At 32.2% G+C, this 23,377-nt stretch overlaps 1 protein-coding gene across 12 annotated transcripts in view; it reads left to right on the forward strand.

The window, feature by feature from the left end:
* Positions 1-23,377, forward strand: part of CSNK1G3 (casein kinase 1 gamma 3) — a 97,353-nt gene that overhangs the window by 52,667 nt on the left and 21,309 nt on the right. For 7 of the 12 annotated variants that reach the window (XM_074360577.1, XM_074360575.1, XM_074360573.1 and 4 more), the window contains 6 exons: positions 2,855-3,003; positions 4,601-4,835; positions 16,412-16,497; positions 16,614-16,698; positions 18,369-18,517; positions 20,531-20,623. In XM_074360577.1, coding sequence (XP_074216678.1) covers positions 2,855-3,003; positions 4,601-4,835; positions 16,412-16,497; positions 16,614-16,698; positions 18,369-18,517; positions 20,531-20,623 — 797 coding nt within the window. The remainder of the gene's footprint in view (positions 1-2,854; positions 3,004-4,600; positions 4,836-16,411; positions 16,498-16,613; positions 16,699-18,368; positions 18,518-20,530; positions 20,624-23,377) is intronic. The other 5 variants (XM_074360572.1, XM_074360576.1, XM_074360574.1 and 2 more) reach the window with 1 other exon arrangement.

The raw sequence follows: 23,377 nt of genomic DNA on the forward strand, positions 1-23,377 counted from the left end.
TACTTGCTTTATATGTGATTGATCCGTTAACTGTATTATATATTTACCTTTTCCAGTGAGATTTTTACTTACGTATTTTTTCTTATTAGTTAGTGCTTTTTCTTTTCAGCTTAAGAAATCTCTTAAATATTTCTTTTAAGGACAGTTTTGTGGTGATAAACTCCTTTAGCTTCTATCTGGGAAACTCTTGCTCTCTCCTTCAATTCCAAATGATAATCTTTCTAGGTAGAGAATTCTTGGTAGCTTTTTCCTTTTAGTACTTTGATTGGTTATACCACTCACTCCTGGCCTGTAAAGTTTCTACTGAAAAATCTAATGATAGTCTTATGGGGTTTACTTTGTATGTAACAGAGTATTTTTCTCTTGCTGCTTTCAGGATTCTCTCTTTATCCTTAACTTATACCATTTTAATTATAATGTGTTTTGATGTATGTCTCTTTGGGTTAATCTTTTTTGGAACTCTCTGGAATTCCTAGAGCTGAATGTCTGTTTCCTTCCCTTGATTACAGAACTTTTTGGCTGTATGTCTTCAAATAATTTTTCTGGTCCCTTTTCTCTCTGTTCTTCATCTGGGATCTCTATAATGCCAGTGTTATTCTGCTTAATGCTGTCTCAAAGGTTTCTTAAGTTAATTTGACTTTTTTAAAATTCTTTTTTTCATTTTGCTGTTCTGTTTGGATGAGTTCAGTTGTTCTTTCAGCTCGCTAATTCATTATTTCATCTCATCCAGTCTACTGTTGAGCCCCTCTCATGTATTTTTCAGTTAAGTTATAACCTATTTGGTACTTTCCTATATTTCTGTCTTTGTTAAAACACTCATTGTGTTCATCCATTCTTCTTCAGAGTTCAGTGAAGATCTTTATGACCTGAAGCAAGAAACTAATGAGTGGGAATGGATTATTAGAAATTGCTAAATTAAGAGCATAAAAGTTAATGCTTTCAGTGGCATAGAGGGAGAAAAAGCATTATAAAAATAGTTTTAAAAATTTAGTAGCTGAGAGCTGTTGTTAAGTCTTAATTGCATCTCCAGGCTCTTAGTGTATATAGCATAGTAAAAGCAGTGTTTCAAAGTTGTTATAAACTTTAGTAAGTCTCCCATCCATTATTTCTGAGTCTTTTGTCTGCTTTTAAACATAGTGGGTATAGATATAAGTCATATACATATGAATGTCTGTAGTAAGAGTGGCTCATGCTAGGATAGTGATTCTCAGTGGCAACGGGAAGTGTGTGTGTGTGGTGCTTGTGTGTGGTGATCTATACACATGAGGGTGTATGAAAATCTCTTTTTTTAGAGGAGACCATGTATGCAGTTTGAACTTGTCTTCCTTCCCCCACGCCATCATGATTATTTTGTCTTACTTTCCTATCTTCAGCTGTTCTGCTGCCTCCCTCATTCACATTTGAGAAAAACTAGTCTTATCTCTACTACTAGTATTATAGATAAACTGAAACTTACTTGAGAGGTTGAATAGTTAGTGTTAAGCCAAATTAAGAACCTAGTTATCCTGATTTCTAGTTCAGGGTTTTGTTCTGTCCATCCACTACTTGTTATGCAAAATGATAGTTAGAATAAACAGCAAGGATAAAATTATATTTCCTGTATTCTTTATTTTAAAAAGAATGGGAAGTTTTTAAAATTTTATTTTAGGAAGTATTTTTTTTCCTTCTAAAATCATTTAAAAACAAACAGACAAACAAAAAACACTTGTAAGTAAAACTAACACATTTAAGACAGAAGAAATTCATTTCCTATAACAAATAAATAGATAAATGCAGTGTTAAAATGATCATCTATTATATGTTAATTTATTGGGAGTCTGCTAGTTCTAAAAGTAAAATACATTTAGTGCATTTAGACATTATATTTGGAGTTTGTGTTATTTTGTATTGTTGGATAATGGATTATTTAGTAATTGATGTCATAGAACAAGAAACTTTACTGCCTTCTGATATCTATGGGTCGTGAGTCTAGGCATGGATTAGCTTTGTTCTTTGTTGAGGGTCTTGCCGAGCTGAAATCAAGGTGTAAGCCTGGACTGCAGGCTTTTTCTGAGGCCCAGAGTCCTCTTCCTAGCTCACTGGTTATTTACAGAATTCAGCTCCCCATGGCTCTGTGATGAGGCTCCTAATGTCTAGAGCCTGCCCACCATTTCCTGACATGTGACTCTCTTTCACAACATGGTACTCTGCATCTTTAAAGCCAGCAGGAGAGCTGTTCTGCTGCTTTGAATATCTCTGACTTCTAGACTCTTTTTAAACCTCTTAACCTGATTAGGTCAGGCCCACCAATATAATCTCCCTTTGATTAATTCAAAGTCCACGGACAGGGGCCTTAATTACATTACCTTTGCCATGTAACATAACCTAATGATGAGAATGAAATCTAGGAATCTTGTTCACAGTTTGGGGGAAAGGATTATACTGGATGTGTACACCAGAGGATAGAAATCTTAGGGGTTGAACTTTGCATCATGGCTACCACAGGGTTATTAAAAAGTACAGTGACTACTTTGTTCAGTAAAAATAAAATCTTTCCTGTGTGCCAAGCGTTTCTGTAGGCCATGGGAATATAAGGCTCAGGTGCTCAGTTCCTTTCTGTAGTGGAGACCAGCAGTGAAGCACTGTTCAGGGTTGTAGGCGCAGTAGAGGTGTAATCAGGCTACACTGTGAACATCAGGAAGGCATAGGGAGGGTGGAAGCTGGGTCAGGAAACATTTATTGTTGGTATGGAAAAAGTAAAAATACAGCTGCAGTTCTTGAAACTACAAAATTATTAAAAATTGTTTATTTTCTAGGAAGCAAGTTTTGATATTATGATGAAGAAATTATTAAAATCCTTTTTCTTTTCTCCCAGATGGTATACCTCAAGTTTACTATTTTGGCCCTTGTGGTAAATATAATGCTATGGTGCTGGAACTGCTGGGACCTAGTTTGGAAGATCTGTTTGATTTGTGTGACAGAACGTTTTCTCTTAAAACGGTTCTCATGATAGCTATCCAACTGGTAAGTAAAGCAGGATGTGTTGAAGTTGTTGGTCACTAACTTACATTAAAAGTTTGTTTTATAGTATGTAATAACCTATAATGAAAAAGCATATATGTATGTGTAACTGAATTACTGTGCTTTACACCAGCAACTAACACAACATTGTAAATAAATTAAAAATTGTACTTCAGTTAAAAAAAAAAAGTTTAACATTTTGTGATATTATCTTACCCAGCATTCAACTTAATAAAAATGTGTCTGATTTTCATGTCATTGTCTGTTTTGGATGAATATAATTTAACTGAATCAGATGAATTTCATTTGTATAAAAGAATTAATATCTTACTGCTTTAAGGTCTGAATGCTCAGTTTGAGGATTAAGTTGTTTCCAGCACTCTTTTCATGTACAAAAATGAATACATAGAGAAGAGAACTCTCACAAACATGGATTTTTACTTCTGATAATAAATTAAAATGGCCTAGGAAAAGAAGAAACAAACTGATGAGAGAGTCTTATAAATCATTTAAATTTCAGGGAGCCTATGGGGAAACAACTTAGAGGATGATTTTAAGGCAGTTTTAAAATAAATGCCAATAGGTGTATGCTGCAGAAGTCTTAAAATTGTTTTTATCCACTGACTCATTATTTCCACTTCTGCAAATTTATCCTGTGGAAATATTCAGGTGTACTTAAAGCTTTTTGTGCAAAGATATCTATAATAAAGTGGGAAACAACCCAAATACACAGGAATAACAGCTGAATAAATTATTAATAGCCATAAAATAATATGCAGCCATTAAAATATATATTAAAAGACTGTTTCGTGATCTGGAAAATCCTCCTAATGTATTGTTAATGAAAAGTGTAGATCGTAGAATATTTTGTATTTTATGATCCAAAATTTATTAACAAACAAAGATGGCCTAAGTGACTATATGTTTACTTACATTGCATTTCAACCATGATTGTCACTAAATGGACCACTTTTATTTATTTGTAATGTTCTATTTTGTGACAGTTTACATGAACCCTATTTGAGAACACATAAAACAATTAATAAAAATGTATTATATTATTATTAGAGTTGTATTCCAAAATTTTCTAGTCTCAAGATCTTTTTAAATGTTTAATACCTAAGGATAAATATAAAGAAAACAAGTTATTAAAAGAGAAAGATAACTGAAGGGTGCTCTGTTAATTGTTTTTATTTAACAGTTTAGACTCTAAATTTCTTCAGTATAATTTAAAAAGTTGCTACATACTGTTGAACTGATAAGGAAGAATAAATTGTAACTATGAATTTTCGATTCAGTAAGGCAGCATCATCTAAAGTGTTGATTGAATCAGGCCTACTGATATGAAAGGAATTCATAGAATTCAAGCACTTTATATGTGACCATAATAGTAAAAAACATAGATTTTTATCATAATTGGACATACATTAGAGAAACTATAGACTGATGTGTTGTTACTTTTAAAGAGTTGAAACAGTTTCTGATTTTTTCTTTTTCATGTTGTTTCCATAGTGAAAATTATCTTGCTATAATCATACTTTTTTTGCTAGTCAAAAAACTAAAATAAAATTCATCTTCTTTTTTTTTTTTTTGAATCAAGATTTCTCGCATGGAATATGTCCATTCGAAGAACTTGATATACAGAGATGTAAAACCTGAAAACTTCTTAATAGGACGACCAGGAAACAAAACCCAGCAAGTTATTCATATTATAGATTTTGGTTTGGCAAAGGAGTATATTGATCCAGAGACAAAGAAACACATACCATACAGAGAACACAAGAGCCTTACAGGAACAGCTAGATATATGAGTATAAACACACATTTAGGAAAAGGTAGGTGTACCTTTTGTAAGTATAGAAGCTTGAACTCTGTATGCTAACTGTGTTTATTTGTTATGATGGTTCAGTTTCTGCAGGTTATAATGCTTCTGTTGTAATTTTTATTTATCACATTTAACTAGAGTTTACTTTCATTTATATTTAATAAAAGTCTTTTAAAAGTAAGTTACTTGAGAGTAAATGAATGAGAGCTATCCTTACATTCACCATATCTTTTTTATGTGATAACTTGAAATGTTTGATACACTTAGGGTAATCCAGTTGATTACTTCCATTAAAGAATGTGAGATAATACTTAATTTTAACTGAATTTAATGTGTGTTTAACTGAATTTAATGTGTGTAAAGATTTTTGATTGAGACTGTAGCTCTCTGATACAGCTAACAAGGGAGATAGCCAGCCCTAATACATTGAATGCTGAGAGTACATACGTTAGAGGTACTGTTTACTATGTGCTAGCTATGTGACTTGGGACAAATTAACCTTTTTAAGGAGATTCCTTATTTGTCAAAAGGGTAAAGTAGTATCAACCTTTAGGGTTTCTTACAGCTTTTTTCTCCTGATCTAGGATCCAATCCAGGATTACACATTTCATCTATTTGTTGTATCTCTTTAGTCTCTTTCAATCTGGAACAATTCGTGCCTTTTTTTTTTTTTTTTTTAATGGTTCATGACCTTAATATTTTTGTGGAGTATAGGCTATTTTGTAGAATGTTCTCAGTCTGGGTCTTTCTGATATTTCTTCATGATTATATTTGGGTATGCAGTTTTACCACAAGTATCGTAGAAGTGATGTGTTCTTAGTGCATTGTGTCAGAAGGCATATGATGTCACTTGATTCCAAGTAGCTTTGATCACTTGCTTAGGGTAGGGTCTGCTAAATTTCCACTTGGAACTTTCTTATTTTTCCTTTATGATTAAGAAGTATTTCTAAGTCAATTTTTGAGATTAAGTAAATAATGTTGTTTCTCATCAAATTTTACCCACTGGATTTAATATCAGTTGATGATTGTTTAACTCCATCATTCCTTATATATTTACTAGTTTACATTCTAATGTAGGTAAAAGCTTTCCCTGCTTCCCTTGCTTATTGACTTATATCAGTATAGACTCTTGGATTCTGATCTAATTGGATATATTATAGTCTGTTACTATCATCATTTCTTTTGATGCTCAGATTGTCCCAGATTTGGCTACGGGTTGTTCCCTTAAGCTCTCCTCTGTCCCCTTGGCATGTTCTCATAATTCTTTGAATGCTTCTTTACTTTCTCATGCAACAAGTTGTTCCAGTCTCATCTCATAGCTTCTCTGCTTTAGCCCAGAAATGGGTATTTTTCTAAGAAGCCCTGGATCCTTTTATTGGATAATGCTATATAGAAACCAAGACTTTGAGGCACTAGGTATACTCATTGCTACTGGAATGTTATTGCTTCTAGGCCCTTTCTGCAACAGAATTAGGAAATGTGTGTGTGTGTGTGTGTAAATATATATGTACATACACATTTGTGTGTATACACATACACATATGTATTTTTAAAATACAAATATGCCTACACATGTATGCATATATACACATAATATCCATTAAAAACCGTGAGTTTATACTGACTTCTAATTTCAATCTAATATCACAAAGTAATATCCTCCCTTTTCATATTTGTAATTCCTTTCCCTTTTCTCTATTATATCTTCCTTTGCCAACACTGAGAAATACGACTACTATTACTTTAATATATTTACTCATTTTTAGAAGTCTAGGACATTTACGGTGTAGTTTCAGAATTCTAACTGATAACACTTGTAAAGCGAGCTTACTAGAATTGCATTATTTATAATTCTTATTTTATTGAAGAGTTCTTTTTAAAATTAAAGTAAAATATACATTGAGTAAAGTATGCAATATGTGAGTGTATAATTTGAGTACTGACAAATGTAGACACCTGTATAACCCACAACTCTCAAGATTTAGAACACTATTCATCACCCTCTAGACTTCCTTCTTGCTCTTCCTCAGTCAAATTCCAAAAGCAACTGTTGGTGTGATTTCTCTCACCATAGGTTAGTTTTGGTGATTCTATTACTTCTTATTAATTAAATCATCTGACTTCTTTTGCTCAGTCTAGTATGTATGAGATTTATCTCTGTTAATCATGTTTGTTTCTTTTTAAAGCCGAGTAGTATTCCATTGCATAAATACACCACAAATTGTTTATCCATTCAAATGTTGATGAGCATTTTGATTATTAAGTTTTTTGCTATTATGAATAAAACTGCTGTGCCATCCTCGCAAATCTTGTAACATGCATATGTTTTCTGTTCTTTTGAGTAAGTACCTAAGCTTGGAATTTGGGTGTCATATACTAGGTATTAACATTATAGGAAACTACCAATCAGTTCCCCAAAGCATTCTTACCTTTTTCTGTTTCTACCAATAATGAATGAGAGTTCTGTTTGTTTCAAATTCTTGACAGTATTTGGTACTGTCAGTCTTTTTTGTTCTAGCTTATCTGGTGAATGTATGTAGTGGTATTTCATTTTCCTGTGACTAATGATTCTGACCACTGCTTCGTGTACTTATTGACCATTTGTATATCTTCTTTTGCAATGTGTACATCATTTTATTGTTGATTTGTAGGAATTCTTTATGTATTCTGGATATAAGAATCTAGGAATTCATCTAATCCAATCTCTAATTCCTGGTTTTAGCTGCTTCTCTCACCATTCTCCCTAGACCTATCTGCTATAAACTGTATGTCCCTGCTTTAGTGTCTCAGTCATAACCAAGTACCACTTGGCATCTTCCTGGATAGCTTGCCTGATAGTAGGTTCATGGCATTTTTTCTTTCCAGGTATTTGACATGCCTGAAAAATGTAGTTTTCCTTTCTTTAAGAAAACTAATGGTATGTGGAAGGAGTGCTTTTCAATAGCACACTTTCCTGATACATTTAAAATGTGATTGTGTGGATGTATAACTTTTAGGATTGTGTCTTCTGTTAAAACCAGGCACATCTGTGTTTACATGAAGAGTATCTGTGAGAAATTTTCATTTCATGGTAGTTATTAACAGACTACTTTATAACAACTAACAAAGGTTCACCTCCATTTTATTGTGAGACGTGAAGTCACAACTTCCTTTTGGCCTACTGTTCTTCATCTGAACAATGGTAAATGTAACAGCGTTCTATTTGTAGAAACGGCAAAATGAGTCTGATATGTTTGTCCTTGTTAGGGAAAGTGTTCAGAGCTTGGGAAATGGTATTTAACTATTGTAATAATCTCTTTTTACTCTTCTTTTATGAAGAAAACAAAAAATTATTTCTTTGGCAAGTACTGCAAAGAACAAAAGCTTTAATCCTTACTTTCTCCCAATTTTAAAAGCCCTGCTTCTCAATTTGATGTAGAACTTGGGAGTAGATAGGTTAAAAACAGAGAAAATATGTTCTGCAGATTACATTAGTTCCTTTTTTTTTCCCCCAATAAAGAGTAAGCTTAAGTAGAATGAGTTTGAGTGCTGAAGAGTTAAAGCATTCTGTAAGTTTGAGATGGCAGTGAACATGGAGTATTTAGTGGTGTTTTGAGTTTTGAGCCCTTGGCTTTGTGAGGAGTCAGGAGGAGATAAAGAAAAAAGGACAGTGAAAACATGACCTTTTAGTGGTGATTTTAATTTGTATATGTATAATTTATTCCCTTCCTGCTTTGCCTGGATTTTTGTCGTTAACTTTTAAGGCCTTCTTACTCATGCATTCATTCTTGTGCATTCAAAGACTTACTATTCTTATGAACTTTTCAAAATAGAGAATTTGATCAGAGGAGCATTTTCTTCTGGCTTATATGTAGTTTTCTTTTGTGGAAATGGACACTATCAGATTTAAAAAGGAAAAACTATTAATATTATACTGGAAGAATAATGTAAAATCACATTGTGGAATTTAGCATCAGTGATTCATTTCTCATACCTGCTTAAGTCACTGTTCAAGATGAAATCTCAATAAAGCTGTGGATGACAGATGTGGATTTTCTTGATCTGCTTTAATGGAAGCATTCTTCGTACTGTCATGTTGAATAATTGTTTTTAATTGTGTCTTATCAAGTATCTTCTTTTTAATATCTTTTTAAGGACTTTGTCAACTGCTTTGAACCTCTTTTTATAATCTTCCCTTGGATTGCTTTTTTTCTTTTTATGTCTTCTCTTGTTGAAGTCATTTGAGATTAAGTAAATACTATGTATTTCTCTTAGTAAGTGTCTTGAAGTAAAGTTGTCTTTTATTTTTTAATTATTGAGTATTCATGAATAAAAGGACTAGGATTTGAGAAATAAGTTGCCAGTTGCTTTGTGTTAATAAAAACCTGTGTTCCATAGCCCCTAAGTGGTAAGCTCTCAGAATAGAAGTAATCACAGAATTATGGTATGACAACAGTGCCTTCCTTCTGTGCTATCATTCTGTGATATGATTCATACAATTTTTAGTTAATTGCCCCAAGTCCTGAGCCCTGCTCTTAAACCTCTCAAACAGCTTTTTAGCAGTATGTATTTACATTTTATAATTATATTTTAACAGTTTTAAAAGATATTGTACAGTTCATTATTTTCTGAAACAAAGTATGATAAACCTAACTGATATTTTCTTAATATTTCAGGGTCATAATTTTTGTGTGATTACTGTTATATAATAATATCTTTAAGGTCAGTTGGAGAGTGTTAGGATGTATACCTTTATCCAAGTAAGTTTAGACAAAACGCATTTAAATAGTAGTGTATTTTTTAAAAATTATTTTTTTAGAGCATTTTTAAATTCATAGCAAAATTAGGCAGAAGGCACAGAGATTGCTTTCTTACCTCCTGCCCCCTCACATGCTCCCTGTCACATTATCAGCATCTCCCATCAGAGTGGTGCATTTGTTACAACTGATGAACCTACATTATCATCTAGAGTCTGTGGTTTCCTTTAGGGCTCACTCTTGGTAAACCCTATATGCTCTGGATTTAGACAAACGTATAATGACATGTAGCCACCATTATGGTATCATACAGAGTGGTTTCACTTTCCTAAGCATCCTCCATGCTTCACTTGATCATCCCTCCCCCTCGCCAACCCCTGGCAACCACTGGTCTTCGTACTGTCTCAATAGTTCTTCCTTTTCCAGATGCCATATAGTTGGAATCATACATTATATAACCTCTTCAGATTGGCTTCTTTTACTTAGTAATATGCATTTAAGTTTCCTACATGTTTTTCCATGGCTTGATAGCTCATTTCTTTTTTTTTTTAATTTTATTTTTTATTACAGTGTAGATTGCTCATTTTAGTGCTGAATAATATTCCATTGTATAGAGATAGCACAGGTTATTTATCCATTCACCTACTGAGTGACCTCTTGATTGCTTCCACGTCTTGGCAAGTATGACTAAAACTGCTATAAACACTCTTGTGCAGTTTTTGTATATAAACAAATTTTCACCTCCTTTGTGTGAATACCAGGGAGCTCAATAGCTGGATTAAATGGTTTATTTGATTCTGTAAGAAACCCATAAACTGTCTTCAAAGTGGCTGTACCATTTTACATTCCCACCACCAATGAATGAGAATTCTTGTTCCACATTCTTAACAGCATTTGCTGTTGTTAATGTTTTGAATTTATACCATTCTAATAGGTGCAGAGTGTTGTCTTGTTTTAATTTGCATTTCCTGATGACATATGATGTGGAGCATCTTTTCATATGCTTATTTGTCATCTGTATATCTTCTTTGGTGAGGTGTCTGTTAAGGTATTTGGCCCATTTTAATAAAGGTATTTGTTTTCTTACTGTTGAATTTTAAGAGTTCTTTATGTATTTTGGATAACAATTTTTTAGGAGGTGTGTCTTTCGCAAATATTTTCTCCCAGTCTGTAGATTATCTGTTTATTCTCTTGATGGTATCTTTCACAGAGCCGAAGTTTTAGTTTTTTTGAAGTCTGGCTCATCAATTATTTCTTTCATGGATTGTGCCTATGGTATTATATCTAAAAAGTCATTCCCAAACCCAAGGTCATCTAGATTTTCTCCTAGATTATCTTCTAGGAGTTGTATAATTTTATGTTTTACATTTAGATTTCTTATCCATTTTAGTTAATTTTTGTGAACAGTGTAAGATTTATGTCTCGATTCATTTTTTTTACATGTGGATGTTCAGTTGTTCTAGCATCATTTGTTGAAAAGACTTATCTTTACTCCACTGTATTGCCTTTGCTCCTTTGTCAGAGGTCATTTGACTATATTTACGTGGGTCTGTTTCTGGGCTTTCTACTCTATTCATTGATCTATTTGTTCTTCTGTCCGTTGTGTACTATCATGTTTGCTGTAGCTTTACAGTACATCTTGAAGCAGTGTACTTCTTAATGGATTTTTTTTCCTTCAACTGTATTTTTGCTTCCATTTTGTTACTATGTATAGGACAACTCCTGCTGGCAGTATTTTGCTTTTCCTGGAATTATATCTGAATTAAGAGGACTAGATTTCAAGACTACTTAGGAGTACTTCTCTAGGAATCAAATGAATGCATGTTCTGGGTTCCATTGCTCAGAAAACTTATTTTTTCTGAGTTCTTGATATTGCTAGGTTAGCTATCTGGATTGGTGAGTTGTTACAAGTGTAATTGTGCTTTTCCTTTTTTCTTTTAGGTTTGTGTTTTCATTTCTAAAAAACTCATTTTAATTATGTGATTTTGAAAAATGTAAATGAGCTTAGTGAATCTTGAAGGAGGGGTTTTTGGTGGGTTTTGTTTGTTTGTTTTGTGTGTGGAGGGGTGCCTAGGAAAAGTAACTTAACATTTTAGAATGAAATATAAAGTGAAACTTTCACTTGCTTGTAGTACCTTTTATTTTTAGTTTTTTTTGTTTATATAAAAAGAATGATTTAAACTTTCTTTAGTGAGAATTTTTGCTATTGTTCAAGCTCTCTTGTCATGCCTATATTTAGTTTTATTGTAAAATGTCTTTTGGCCTCGTTTTTTATTTTTGCAGGAAAATGAAGTAACAAGTTTATTTTTGCAAATATACATGTATATATTAGAAAGTTTCCTGCTTCTAAATGAGGCTTTTATTTTTATTTCCCTTTTTCTTTTTTTTGGACAGAGGTCAATTTTAGTTAATTTAAAGGGAATATTTTTCTGTTGTTGAAAATTGAATCAAAATTCATTTGCAGTGGAAATAGTGCTAGGCAAGTGAGGAATAAAATCAGTTTTTAAAAGAGAAAAATAATGTTGAGATGCTAGAGTAGAATTTTTAAATAGAAAAACATTGCAGAGGTTTGCAATAAACATTTGATTGATTGTTCCTAGTTTGCTTTCTGAAATGAAAGAGTATAGACATGTGGTTTGAAATTCTGCCTTTCTTTTTTTAGGTGCGTAGTTTTGAGCTAGTCACAACTGTTCTGAGCCTTAGTTTCTGTATTTGGCATTACTGTTAATGCCAAAATAAGTGTAGCCATAATTTTAAAAGACCAACTGTATGAAGCACTGGTCCTTACTAGGTTCTTGATATATGTTGGTTGTGTTTATTTTATGTGACACATGTATTCCTAAAGAGCAAAATTTTTAATTGACTCTACGTAACTTTTAAATTTATTGGAGAACCAATTTAAAACCGTCTTTAATGGTACCTATTGTAAAGAAAACTGTCACTTTCTACTTTCTTAGTTGTTCATAGCAAGGGTTCCTATAATAAGGATTCGTGGCTTTGAGAAAAACATCCTTTTTCGAACAGGCCTTTATAGTTATGTGCTTAAAAAATGTGAACAGGATTCAGTAAGGGCCAAATTACCTTTGGGAGTGTTTTTGGTTTTTTGGTTTTTTTTTTCATCTAAAGCAACTGTTAAAAACCGGAGGAGGTATTCTTTAGTTACTGTGTTTCAAAGAGAAAGCCTTCCCCATGACTTCTATCACTTACCACATGCTGAAATTTACTTTCAGATTTGTCAGTTGGTGATAGAACACAAAGAAAGGAATCGTGAGGGTAAGGAGCATTTCAGACGGAGTTTCAGTAATAGGTTTATTTTACTAGCTCATATTTATGACTTGAATTTTTGAAAACTGTGTAGGTTATGAGACTAATACTGTTCTCTGAGACAACCATATAGGCAAGATCACTTTAGGATCATGGCTTGTCACTGTGGTAACTAAAACTCCCCTTGAGTTGAATTCAAAGGGGAATTGCTTTTATAGTGAGTACATTTTCTTAACAAAGAATCCTGCTGTAGGGCTCAGTACTCTTGTCCTCTGATATCCACGAATTGGTTCCAGGACCCTTTGTGGATACCAAAATCTCAGGATGCTCGAGCTCTTTATATAATCACATAGTATTTGCATATAATGTACACACATTCTCCCACGTACTTTAAGTCATCTCTAGATTACTTACAATAACTAATACAAACACTATATAAATAGTTGTCAGTCCATGGCAAATTCAAGTTTTGCTTTTTGGCACTTTCTGGAATTTTTTTTCAAACATGTTCAGTCTGTGATTGGTTGTATCCACAGATGCAGAAGCCATGGATGCAGTGGGCTAACTATGTTTCTATACCATTTAGCATTTAGTCTTTAAAACTATATGCTGTAATATACAGGTCTTGTGTATGGATAAATTTATCCCTATGTGTTTCATGTTTTATGATGCTGTTGTAAGTTGTATTGCTTTTTTAAACTCATTTTCCAATTCTTTATTGCTCGTATAAAAATAGTTGATTTTTATACATTGACATTGTATCCTGTAACCACGCTAAAACTCATTTACTAGTTCTAATAAAATTTTTTTTGTAGATTACTTAGGATTTTCTACATATACAGTCATATAGTCTGCAAAGAAAAAAAAGTTTCACTTCATTCAAATTTTTTCTTGCTTTTTTTGTACTGACAAGAACTTCCAGTACACCACTGAGTAGAAAATGTGAGAGTGAGTACCCTTGCTTTGTTCCAGATCTTAGGAGTGCATTTCCCCATGTGAAAAGTGTGTTTAGGTTTTTCATAGAAGTCTTTTGTCAGAATGAAGAAGTTTCCATCTGTTCATCTTTTGATGAGGGTTTTTATTATAAATGCATGTTCGATTTCTCAAGTACTTTTTCTGTATCTGTTGACATGACTTGATGATAAATATCTTTCATTCTATTAATATGGAGAATTATATTACCTGATATTTGGAAGTTAAACCAACCTTAAACTCATAGAAGAAACCCTACTTAATCATGGTGTACTGTCTTTTTGAGGATTTTGCATCTTTGTTGATGAGTAATACTTCCTGTAGTTTTCTTTGCTTGTAATACCTTTGTCTGGTTTTAGTAACAAGGTAGTGAATTGAGTTGGGAAGGGTTTCCTTCTCTTCTAATTCCTGAAAAAGTTTGTGTAGAAATGGTATTGTTCCTTTTAACTGTTTAATAGAATTTACCAGTGATGGCATTTGGGCTTTGAGTTATATTTTGGGAAGATTTCTAGAAATTAAATTTGTTTAATTGGTATAAAAATTTGGACACAAGGGTCTATACTGTATGATCCCACTCACGTGAAACTCTATAAAAAGTCAAATTTTCTGTAGAGTGACAGAAAACAGGTGAGTGGTTTTTTTGAGGCCTAGGGAGGGGGAGAATAACAGGCAAGGAGGAAAAGGGAATCATTTAGGTTGTTGGAGATACTTCTTGATTGTAGTGGAACTTAGTTGTGTCTGTTGTCAAAAATTACCAAACTGTACTCTTACAATTGGTGTATTTTATTATATGTATCATATGTAAAATTATGCTCCAGTAAAGGAAGTTTCTTTTTTAGTGCTTATCAAATCTGGCTATACTTCAGAATCATCTGCTTAAGCTTTTTCAAATGCACATTCTTTTACTCTGTGTCATACACAAGGAGTCAATGTCTAGCATTAGGCCTGCTCATGTGAGGTTCTTAAAAGTTTCAGAGGTGATTCTGATTTTCAGCAGGACTTTTAGAAACAGTTCTTTTTTCCTTGTGTATCTTTTCATTCTTCACACTTATGAGAATGTGTGATAAAGTGAAATTTTAGTTATAATTAGTTACAGTTATTTTAGTTATAATGCCTTTCAGGCATTATTAATTTTTTTCATGTTATTCACATTCCTGCTTTCATTAATGGCTTTAAAAAGAACTTTAAATCTATTTTATTTATTTTGGAAGTTTGCTATTTTTAATAGCATATGTTTACATTGTTAAACTATAAAATAAAAGAAAAATTCCCATTATACCACATTTTTGAGTATATGAAATGAGCAATTGAAATGTCCTATCCAGTCCTCTAGTCTCATACCTCTAATTACTAATAATATGATGCATATTCTTCTAGATATTTTCCTATGCTTATAGAAAAGAGACATGATCTAGTATTATAGGGACAAATCTAGTATTATGTTTTTAAATAGTCATATATATTTAAGTAATGTGTTGAGTGCCTGCCCTGCAGCAGCCATTACACTAGATCCTGAGGCTCATGAGCCAAAGAGCCATCAGCTCTCCTGGGACATTGTCAGGTGGGAGGATAGATATTTATTAAAAACACAAGTATGAATATTAAAATTGTAGGAAGTGTTACAGAAGACAGTTATGGAATGTTACGAGATTACGTAGTAAAAGTTAAAACCTTTTTTTGATTCTTTCATCCTAGTTCAGATCCATGCTTTGGAAAGTTTGCTTTTTCAAAAGCATTTAGTACTGCTTGGGTAGTATGAGTATGCATTGAATGAAACATCTTACACATGGAATCCTCTTACCAAAGTATTATTTTTCTCTTATTGTTAGTCAGCATTTTGGTATTAGTTTAAAATACTAAGGAATCTTAAGTATTTAACTTAAGTAACAAAAAATTGAAAGAAAAAATTCACTCAGCAAATATAAGTACCCCCCTGAGTGTTGGTCTGTAATTGTCACTCAGTGGAGTGGTATACAAAGTTTTGTTACTAAAATAACAATAACAATTTGAAAATGGCAATTTGTTCTGGCAGCATATTTTTGGTGGTATCAGATAGGTTATTACTGTTGGAATGTGTCAAACATTACACAAACTGTATTACACAAAATTCTAATTGTGCTTTTAAATATATTACACAAAACAGTAATTGTATTTAATATTAATGGAGAGTACATAGGATGGAAGTTTTGTGCTCATATTAGTTTAGGAAATGGAGGGCCAAATTAAAAGTTTTTAGCTCTAGGTATTTTCAGAACCTTTAATACGTTGCATTCTGAATCTTTAAGATGGAGCTATAGTACACAGCGACTTTCTTTTTGATCATGGAACCCTTTCCTCTTGTGTTACGTTTCTGTGAATAGATATTTAAGGAAAGAAGTCAATCTCCAGTTGCATCTAAAAAACCATAGTGGCATATTTTAAAGATGCATGATAATTTTAATGTAAAAACATTATTTTTGATATGATTTTGTCTCTTGTAAGCACAGATCTGTATTTTATATTTATGTGCTGGACTTTGGGGAATTAATTTATATGTAATGAAAGAATCAGCTCTCCATTCTTGTATCCTTAATTGGGAGAGGAAAGTCAAATTTATGTTTCTCTTATATTTCAGAACAAAGTAGAAGAGATGACTTAGAAGCTTTAGGTCATATGTTCATGTATTTTCTGAGAGGCAGTCTTCCTTGGCAAGGTTTAAAGGTAATTGTTTTTGTGCCTTATTGAATTTCATCAATTGTTAATATATTAAGATCCTCTCTTCCAAGTATCTAATTTTAAAATTATTTCTCAAGTTTTTTTTTCCATTTTGTTTTTAGGCTGACACATTAAAAGAGAGGTATCAGAAAATCGGTGATACAAAACGAGCCACACCAATAGAAGTGTTATGTGAAAATTTTCCAGGTAATGAATAATGTTACATTGATGCATGCGCTTCAAACCGGAACTGTTCATTTTCATTGCTCAAGTTTATATAAACTATTCTTCATGCTTAAAAAATATTATTTAAAAGACGTCAGTATTTGATACATAGACTACAATGATAATTTGTATATTTTCTTTGTAAGATGGTATTAATAGAAGAAAGTCCATCTTTTAAAAATGTTGACCAGTACCAGCTAAAGTAATATTTTCTTCAATGACATGCTTTTAATAAGTTAAAATATTTGCTCAGAAATAACAACTATAAAGTTTTAGTGTACAGTATTAGTCTTGTGAGTCTCATTGTCAACTTCAAAGGGGTGATGTTATGATTTAGTCCAGTTTTCCAAGTGCAGTATAATCTTACTAACCTTACTACTTTTAGGCTAATTTTGTTTTTCATATCTCACTTCGATATTTAACAGGTTCTCCTGTACATTGCTGGCATTATTATTGTAATAAGTATCAGCAGCATAATCACAGGTGGCCCTTTTTCAAGCTTGCTTATATTATTCATTGACAGCGGACTTTAATTATACATGTTTTTTTCTTGCTATAGCCTAGAACTGGAAAATTAAAAATATGTATTGGTTGATAGAACTCGCAGTTTAGGTGTAGGCAGATGGGCTGCCTTTTATTAAGAAGCCTATACAGATTTCTGCAGGAAAAATGGGGGTGCCAGAGTAGCTTAGCCAGGTGATTAGCTAGAAAGTAGAACAGTGGGAGAGTCACCATGTGATTGAGTCAGTGGGTGCCACTTTCATGCCTGTTGGACTGTGTGTGATCCTGTTTTTACCGGCCACTGTGAATAAATTGGGTCAGAAAAGCAGCTATGTGTAACCTACCGTCTCACTACAGTGCTTTTCTGTGCTCTTACGGTGAAACACTGTTTTACTAATTGATCACCATTTTGCTTATTGATTTTTATGGCTTTCTATTTCTTTCACTTCTGGAAAGTTTGACCTTTAAAAAAATACATATCTCTAATATATTTGGGAATTACAATAGCATGCAGAAGTTTATATATTACCAAATAACTGTTAATTTTATGACCAGGAATTAGGAGAAGAATTAAAATGTGCTTCTGTGTTATATTTCTGAGATCTGTTTTAGCTTTATGCTACTAGATTAGTGGTTAGAAAAATACTCTTCATAGCCAAGGTTAGGAATTAGAATTCTCTATTGGTCAGTTAGTGTATGTCACTGATTCTAAAGGAAATTCAGCAGACTAGTGCAAATGCTTTCATGTATAATTCAGTTCTCACCAATATTAAAAATAATTTTAAAAAATAATGAGCTGAGTATGGTGTTTTGTTATTAAACAGTTATGCTTTAAGTTGCTATTTCAACCTCAAATACTATCCAAAGCTTCTATTAATAATATTGTAAAATAAAAATTTTATTCTTTCTTAATGAAATGAAGCAAAAATAATGTTTGTTAAATCTCTTGTTTCTCTTTTCTTCCTATTTCCTTTCTTCCCTTCTTTTCCCCTTTTTAATTTCATTGTAATTAAATTCATACTATTTTAGTTTTTAGTTGAATTTTGCTTTTTCATGTTTTTATAACACTATATGCTTTTAGATAGTTGTAATTTTATTATTAATGACTATATAGGAAAGTTTAATCAGAACAATTTTTATTTCCTTTCTAGAAGAAATGGCAACATATCTTCGTTATGTAAGAAGGCTAGATTTTTTTGAAAAACCAGACTATGACTACCTAAGAAAGCTTTTTACTGACTTGTTTGATCGAAAAGGGTATATGTTTGATTATGAGTATGACTGGATTGGTAAACAGTTGGTGAGTTCTTTATGCTATATAATAAAAATCAGATTATTTGTAGTAACTTCTTTTTCACAGTACAGATCCTTCAGTTGGAAAGAATTGAGAACAAATAATTTTTTATTTTGAAGTTTAGTTGATTTACAATATTATGTTAGTTTCAGGTATACAACATAGTGATTCAGTATTTTTATAGATTATACTCCGTTTAACGTTATTACAATAAAATAGCTATATTCCCCTGTGCTGTATGATATATCATTGTTGCTTATTTATTTTATACATAGTAGTTTGTGTCTCTTAATCCCATATCCCTGTCTTACCCCTACCCCCTTACCTCTCCTCACTGGTAGCCACTAGTTTGTTCTCTATATCTGTGAGTCTGTTTCTGTTTTGTTGTGTACATTAATTGGTTTTTTGGGGTTTTTTTGGATTCCATATGTTGCTGATAACATAGTATTTGTCCTTCTCTGACTCATTTCACTGAGAATAATACTCTCTAAGTCCATCCGTGTTGTCGCAAATGACAGAATTTCTTTTTTTTCAATGGCTGAGTAATATTCCTTTGTGTGTGTGTATATACATACCCCATCTTTATCCATTCATCTGTTGATGGGCACCTAGGTTGCTTTCCTTTCTTCACTATTATAAGTAATGCTGTTATGAATCTTGAGGTGCATGTGTCTTTTTGAATTAGTGTTTTTGTTTTCTTCCAGTATATACTCAGCAGTGGAATTGCTGGACCATATGGTGGTTCTATTTTTAGTTCTTTAAGGACTCTCCATATTATTTTCCATAATGGCTGCACCAGTGTAAATTCTCACCAACAGTACATGAGGGTTCCATTTTCTCCATCCTCACCAGCACTTATTATTTCTTGTCTTTTTGATAATGGCCATTCTGACAGGTGTGAGGTGATACTTCATTATGGTTTTGGTTTGCATTTCTCTGGTGGTTAGTATTGAGCATTTTTTCGTGTACTTGTTGACTATCTGTATATCCTTTTTGGGAAAATGTCTGTTCATAGGTCTTCTGCTGTGACGAGTTATTTTGACCTTTTAATTTCTGATTTAGTTCTCAATGTCAAATATATTTTTAAAATATTTAATACTCTAGTAATTACTTTAAAAGATCGGCTAGGTTTTTGTTTTTCCATCCTTCAAAACATTTGTAATTTTAAAATGTTTCAATTATTCTAACAGTTTTAGGTCATCTTGGAGTAGACTGATATGTATAAATTGGAGCATGTTTAGGTTTTTAAAACTTTACCCGAGTTATTAATAGTTTAAAAAAAATCTTGATAATAACTGTAGGATGGGTATCATTACTTAAGTGGACCAAGCATTAAGTTCTTTCTTGAAGAGATGACTTCCAAAAATTCATATATTTATTCTCACTAGTCTTTTTTTTTAAATAAGTGAGACTGTCTTACAAAATTTTCTTTACTTGTGGTTCACTGTTAATTATGCATTTTATCTACATTTGTCTTAAATCCAGAGTGATTTAAATATAAATAGTATCTAAAATGCAAATCTGGATAAACTTTGATTAAAGTATTTACATGAAATTTTGAATTGTATTTGAAAATTTAAATTTTTATAAGCCTCTTTTGAGTTAAAATATTAACAATAAGCCATTTTATTAGCTTATTTAAGAAATTATTCCCTTAATTTTCTTAAAATATTTTTTTCCGTTTATACATTTGCTTTGAAAATGAGAGACGTAAAAACAAATACACTTTCATTTTTTTTATTTGAAAAAGTAACCCAAAAGTAATGGCAACACTAATATGTCTTTTGTTGATATAAAAATAAATACTTGATAAACGATTTAAATATTTTGAAAACACTTTTTTAAAGTAGCTATGTTTAATTTGTTACCTTTAACAACACATGTTAGGAAAGATATCTTTTCTTAAGGCCTTACTTTAGCTAACAGTGTCTTATTCTTTCCTTGATTATTTTAAGTAGCCAAATAGTTTTAAGACTTCTGAAATAGAATGCATTGATGCTAATTGTCATTGTATTGTAGCCTACTCCAGTGGGTGCGGTTCAGCAGGATCCTGCTCTGTCATCAAACAGAGAACATCAACACAGAGAAAAGATGCAACAATCCAAAAATCAGGTTTGCTGCCCTTTTAAATATGAAATGTCTTAATTTGCTTATAGTTTATAAATATTTTTGGTGTTTTACCATACCCAGATGACAGCTTCATGTGTGTGCATTTGTGAGTGTATGTATGTGTGTGTGTATACATACATGTATATACATATTGAGGAATTGAAATACAAATTTTTTCTTTTATAAAATAGATTATATACACACATGTTAAGGATTGAAATATTTATATTTTCAGTAGATAAACTATTTCCCCTAATGTTCACTAGTTGTTTAGTAGTCATGTTAAAAATGTTTAACTATACATTCCTAATTAGTGGTAGAAATTAGTAAAAACTGTGAGCAGTATTTGGTATTCTGTTAGAATGGAAGTATTTGGATACCCTGATGGAATGAATTATAATAGCAGTTGGTCTTTCTAACTATAGTCTAGTTTAGTGCAATAAATTATTTGCTGAGTTTCTGCTATTTGAAAGCTATTATTCTCCATATTGCAGAAATGCAGAAGTAAGGAAAATACATAACTTTCAAGAAGTGATTTTGTAGTGAGTGACTAAGAGCTCACTCAGTCTTTAGAGTCGGTCATACCTGGATATGACTTGACCCTGGGCAGATTACTCATTCGCTCAAAGCCTCAGTTCTCATATGTAAAATAGAAATAATGCATGTTAATTCCTAGCATATAGTAAACTTTCAATAAGTCTCAACTATCGTGGCTGGTGTTACTGTTATCATTATTACAGTAAATTCACAAATAACTACATTACAATGCAGAATAAATTCTATCATGTGAAGTACTTGAGTAAATTGCTGTGAGGATCATTGGAATATGTGGATCTATAAAGATTTTACAGCAAAGGTGGCTTTTGAGATGAGCCCTAAGAATGAATGGAATTTTTAAAGGCAGGTGAAGGAATAAGAACATTATGGAGAAAGTAAACAATAAAAAATATAAAGCACAAGTTTAAAAGTGTATTTAGTCTGAGGAGAAATAAGCACTTGGCTTGGAGCAGAAGGTATAGAAGGTTCAAGACAAGGTATAGAAGATTCTTTGAAAAGTCTGTATTTCCTGGGCAAGATAAATTGAAAGCTGTTGAAATATTTTAACAATGTATTCAGTTTATTGTTTTTTGTATAAAGAAGCTTTATTGAAGCCATTTGGACATAAAAATGTTTGCTATCACCTTCAGTTAAACAGGGTTTTTAGAATTTTTGGTTATAACCCTTTTTAGAGAAGAATAGTACATTATCCTTTTTCATTTTTACATCTTGTAGCCTATCAGAGTTTTGATGAGAGGTAAATAGGGAATAAAATCAAAGGAAAGAATACAACTTATTAAAAAAAATCACAAAATAGAATGATACATTTAAGGAATGTTTAACAATATTAGGCTTTTAAGTATGGACAGTTTAAAAAGATTACTTTTAGAATTTTGCCTTAGATAAATTGGGACAATAAAGGGTTTAATAAAAATACAACTAGCTCTGATAAAATGCTGCATATGCAAGAGTGGAGTTTCTGTTGGATTCATCAGTTAATTTTTCAAAAATACATGGAAGAAGATCATGTTTTCTGAAGATCTCCACCTGAGCTGTTAGGTATTGTAATAAAACTTCTTTTGTTGTTGAATTAAATTATAATTTAAATATTGTAGAGTTTAACTTTCTGCATGTTTCAGATGTGTCTTGCTAGCTAGATTGTGAGCTCACTGAGAGTGGGGACCATATTTTCTTCATGTAGTGCTTGTTGCACTAAAAGTAGGGAGTCTCCCCCCCCCCCGAGGAAATCCTTTATGATAGCTTATATATTGAATTTGAAACCTGGATATGCAGATTGTTGTCATGATAAATGTATATCTAGAAAACTTTCATTAAATATCTGAGATACAGTTAACAGTTTAAGTTGTGTGAGAAACCCATAGGTCACAATTCCAAAAGAAGAAAAAAGTTAATTCTGTAAATGACTGAAACTTTTGTAATGTTCGCAGATAACCAATTTTAGCTTAGAGTCAGTGGTTGACGTTCAGGGGATCCTGAAATTTTATAGAAAGTGTTGGGTGCATGCAAATGTTTAGTCTATGGAGAGATTGTATAGCATTTACTGTCTTCTTAGAGAGGTCCACGACCCCCAAATGTTACCTGCTGTCCTAGGCAACACTAGACATTTGTCTCAATTGTAGCATCATTTTCATTCTTTCATCTTGTTTAGATCTGATCTCACCTAATTTATTTCACTTTAAACTATAAATATGCTAAATTCTGATGTTAAGTTTGGAGAATTTAATGAAAAGACATTATAGAATTATTGTAATTGTTTTGATGACCTGATTCATACCACAGAGTATGTAGTTTTTTATTGTACAATTTAATTTAAGAAGCTTATTGCTGAAACATTTGTTCCTTTTCTCTTTGATTTCCACATCTCTTCTCCCAAAGGGTTTCCTGGCCACTGATGTGCTTAGGCTCCCTGTAGCTCATTGTACTTGGCATTTTGTGGCCAGATTTTCTTTACTTTGTTAGAAAGAAAGAAAAGAGCACTGAAATCTTTCGAATGTAATGTAATTGTGATAAGAAGCTGAGTAGTAGTATTGGATGAGCAAAAGGCTTTGAGTTTGAATCCCTGCTGTACTCTTGGCTGTCTCTGTGACGTTAGAGGAGTTTTTAATGTCACAGTGTCTTCAGTAAAATGAGGATAAAATGCAGAACTAAACGTGTAATAGAACCTTAAATATTGTATTCCTTCCCCTACTTATTAGTGCT

The sequence above is a fragment of the Camelus bactrianus genome, chromosome 3 (assembly GCF_048773025.1).
Source record: "Camelus bactrianus isolate YW-2024 breed Bactrian camel chromosome 3, ASM4877302v1, whole genome shotgun sequence".
In the NCBI taxonomy this organism is placed as follows: Eukaryota; Metazoa; Chordata; class Mammalia; order Artiodactyla; family Camelidae; genus Camelus; species Camelus bactrianus.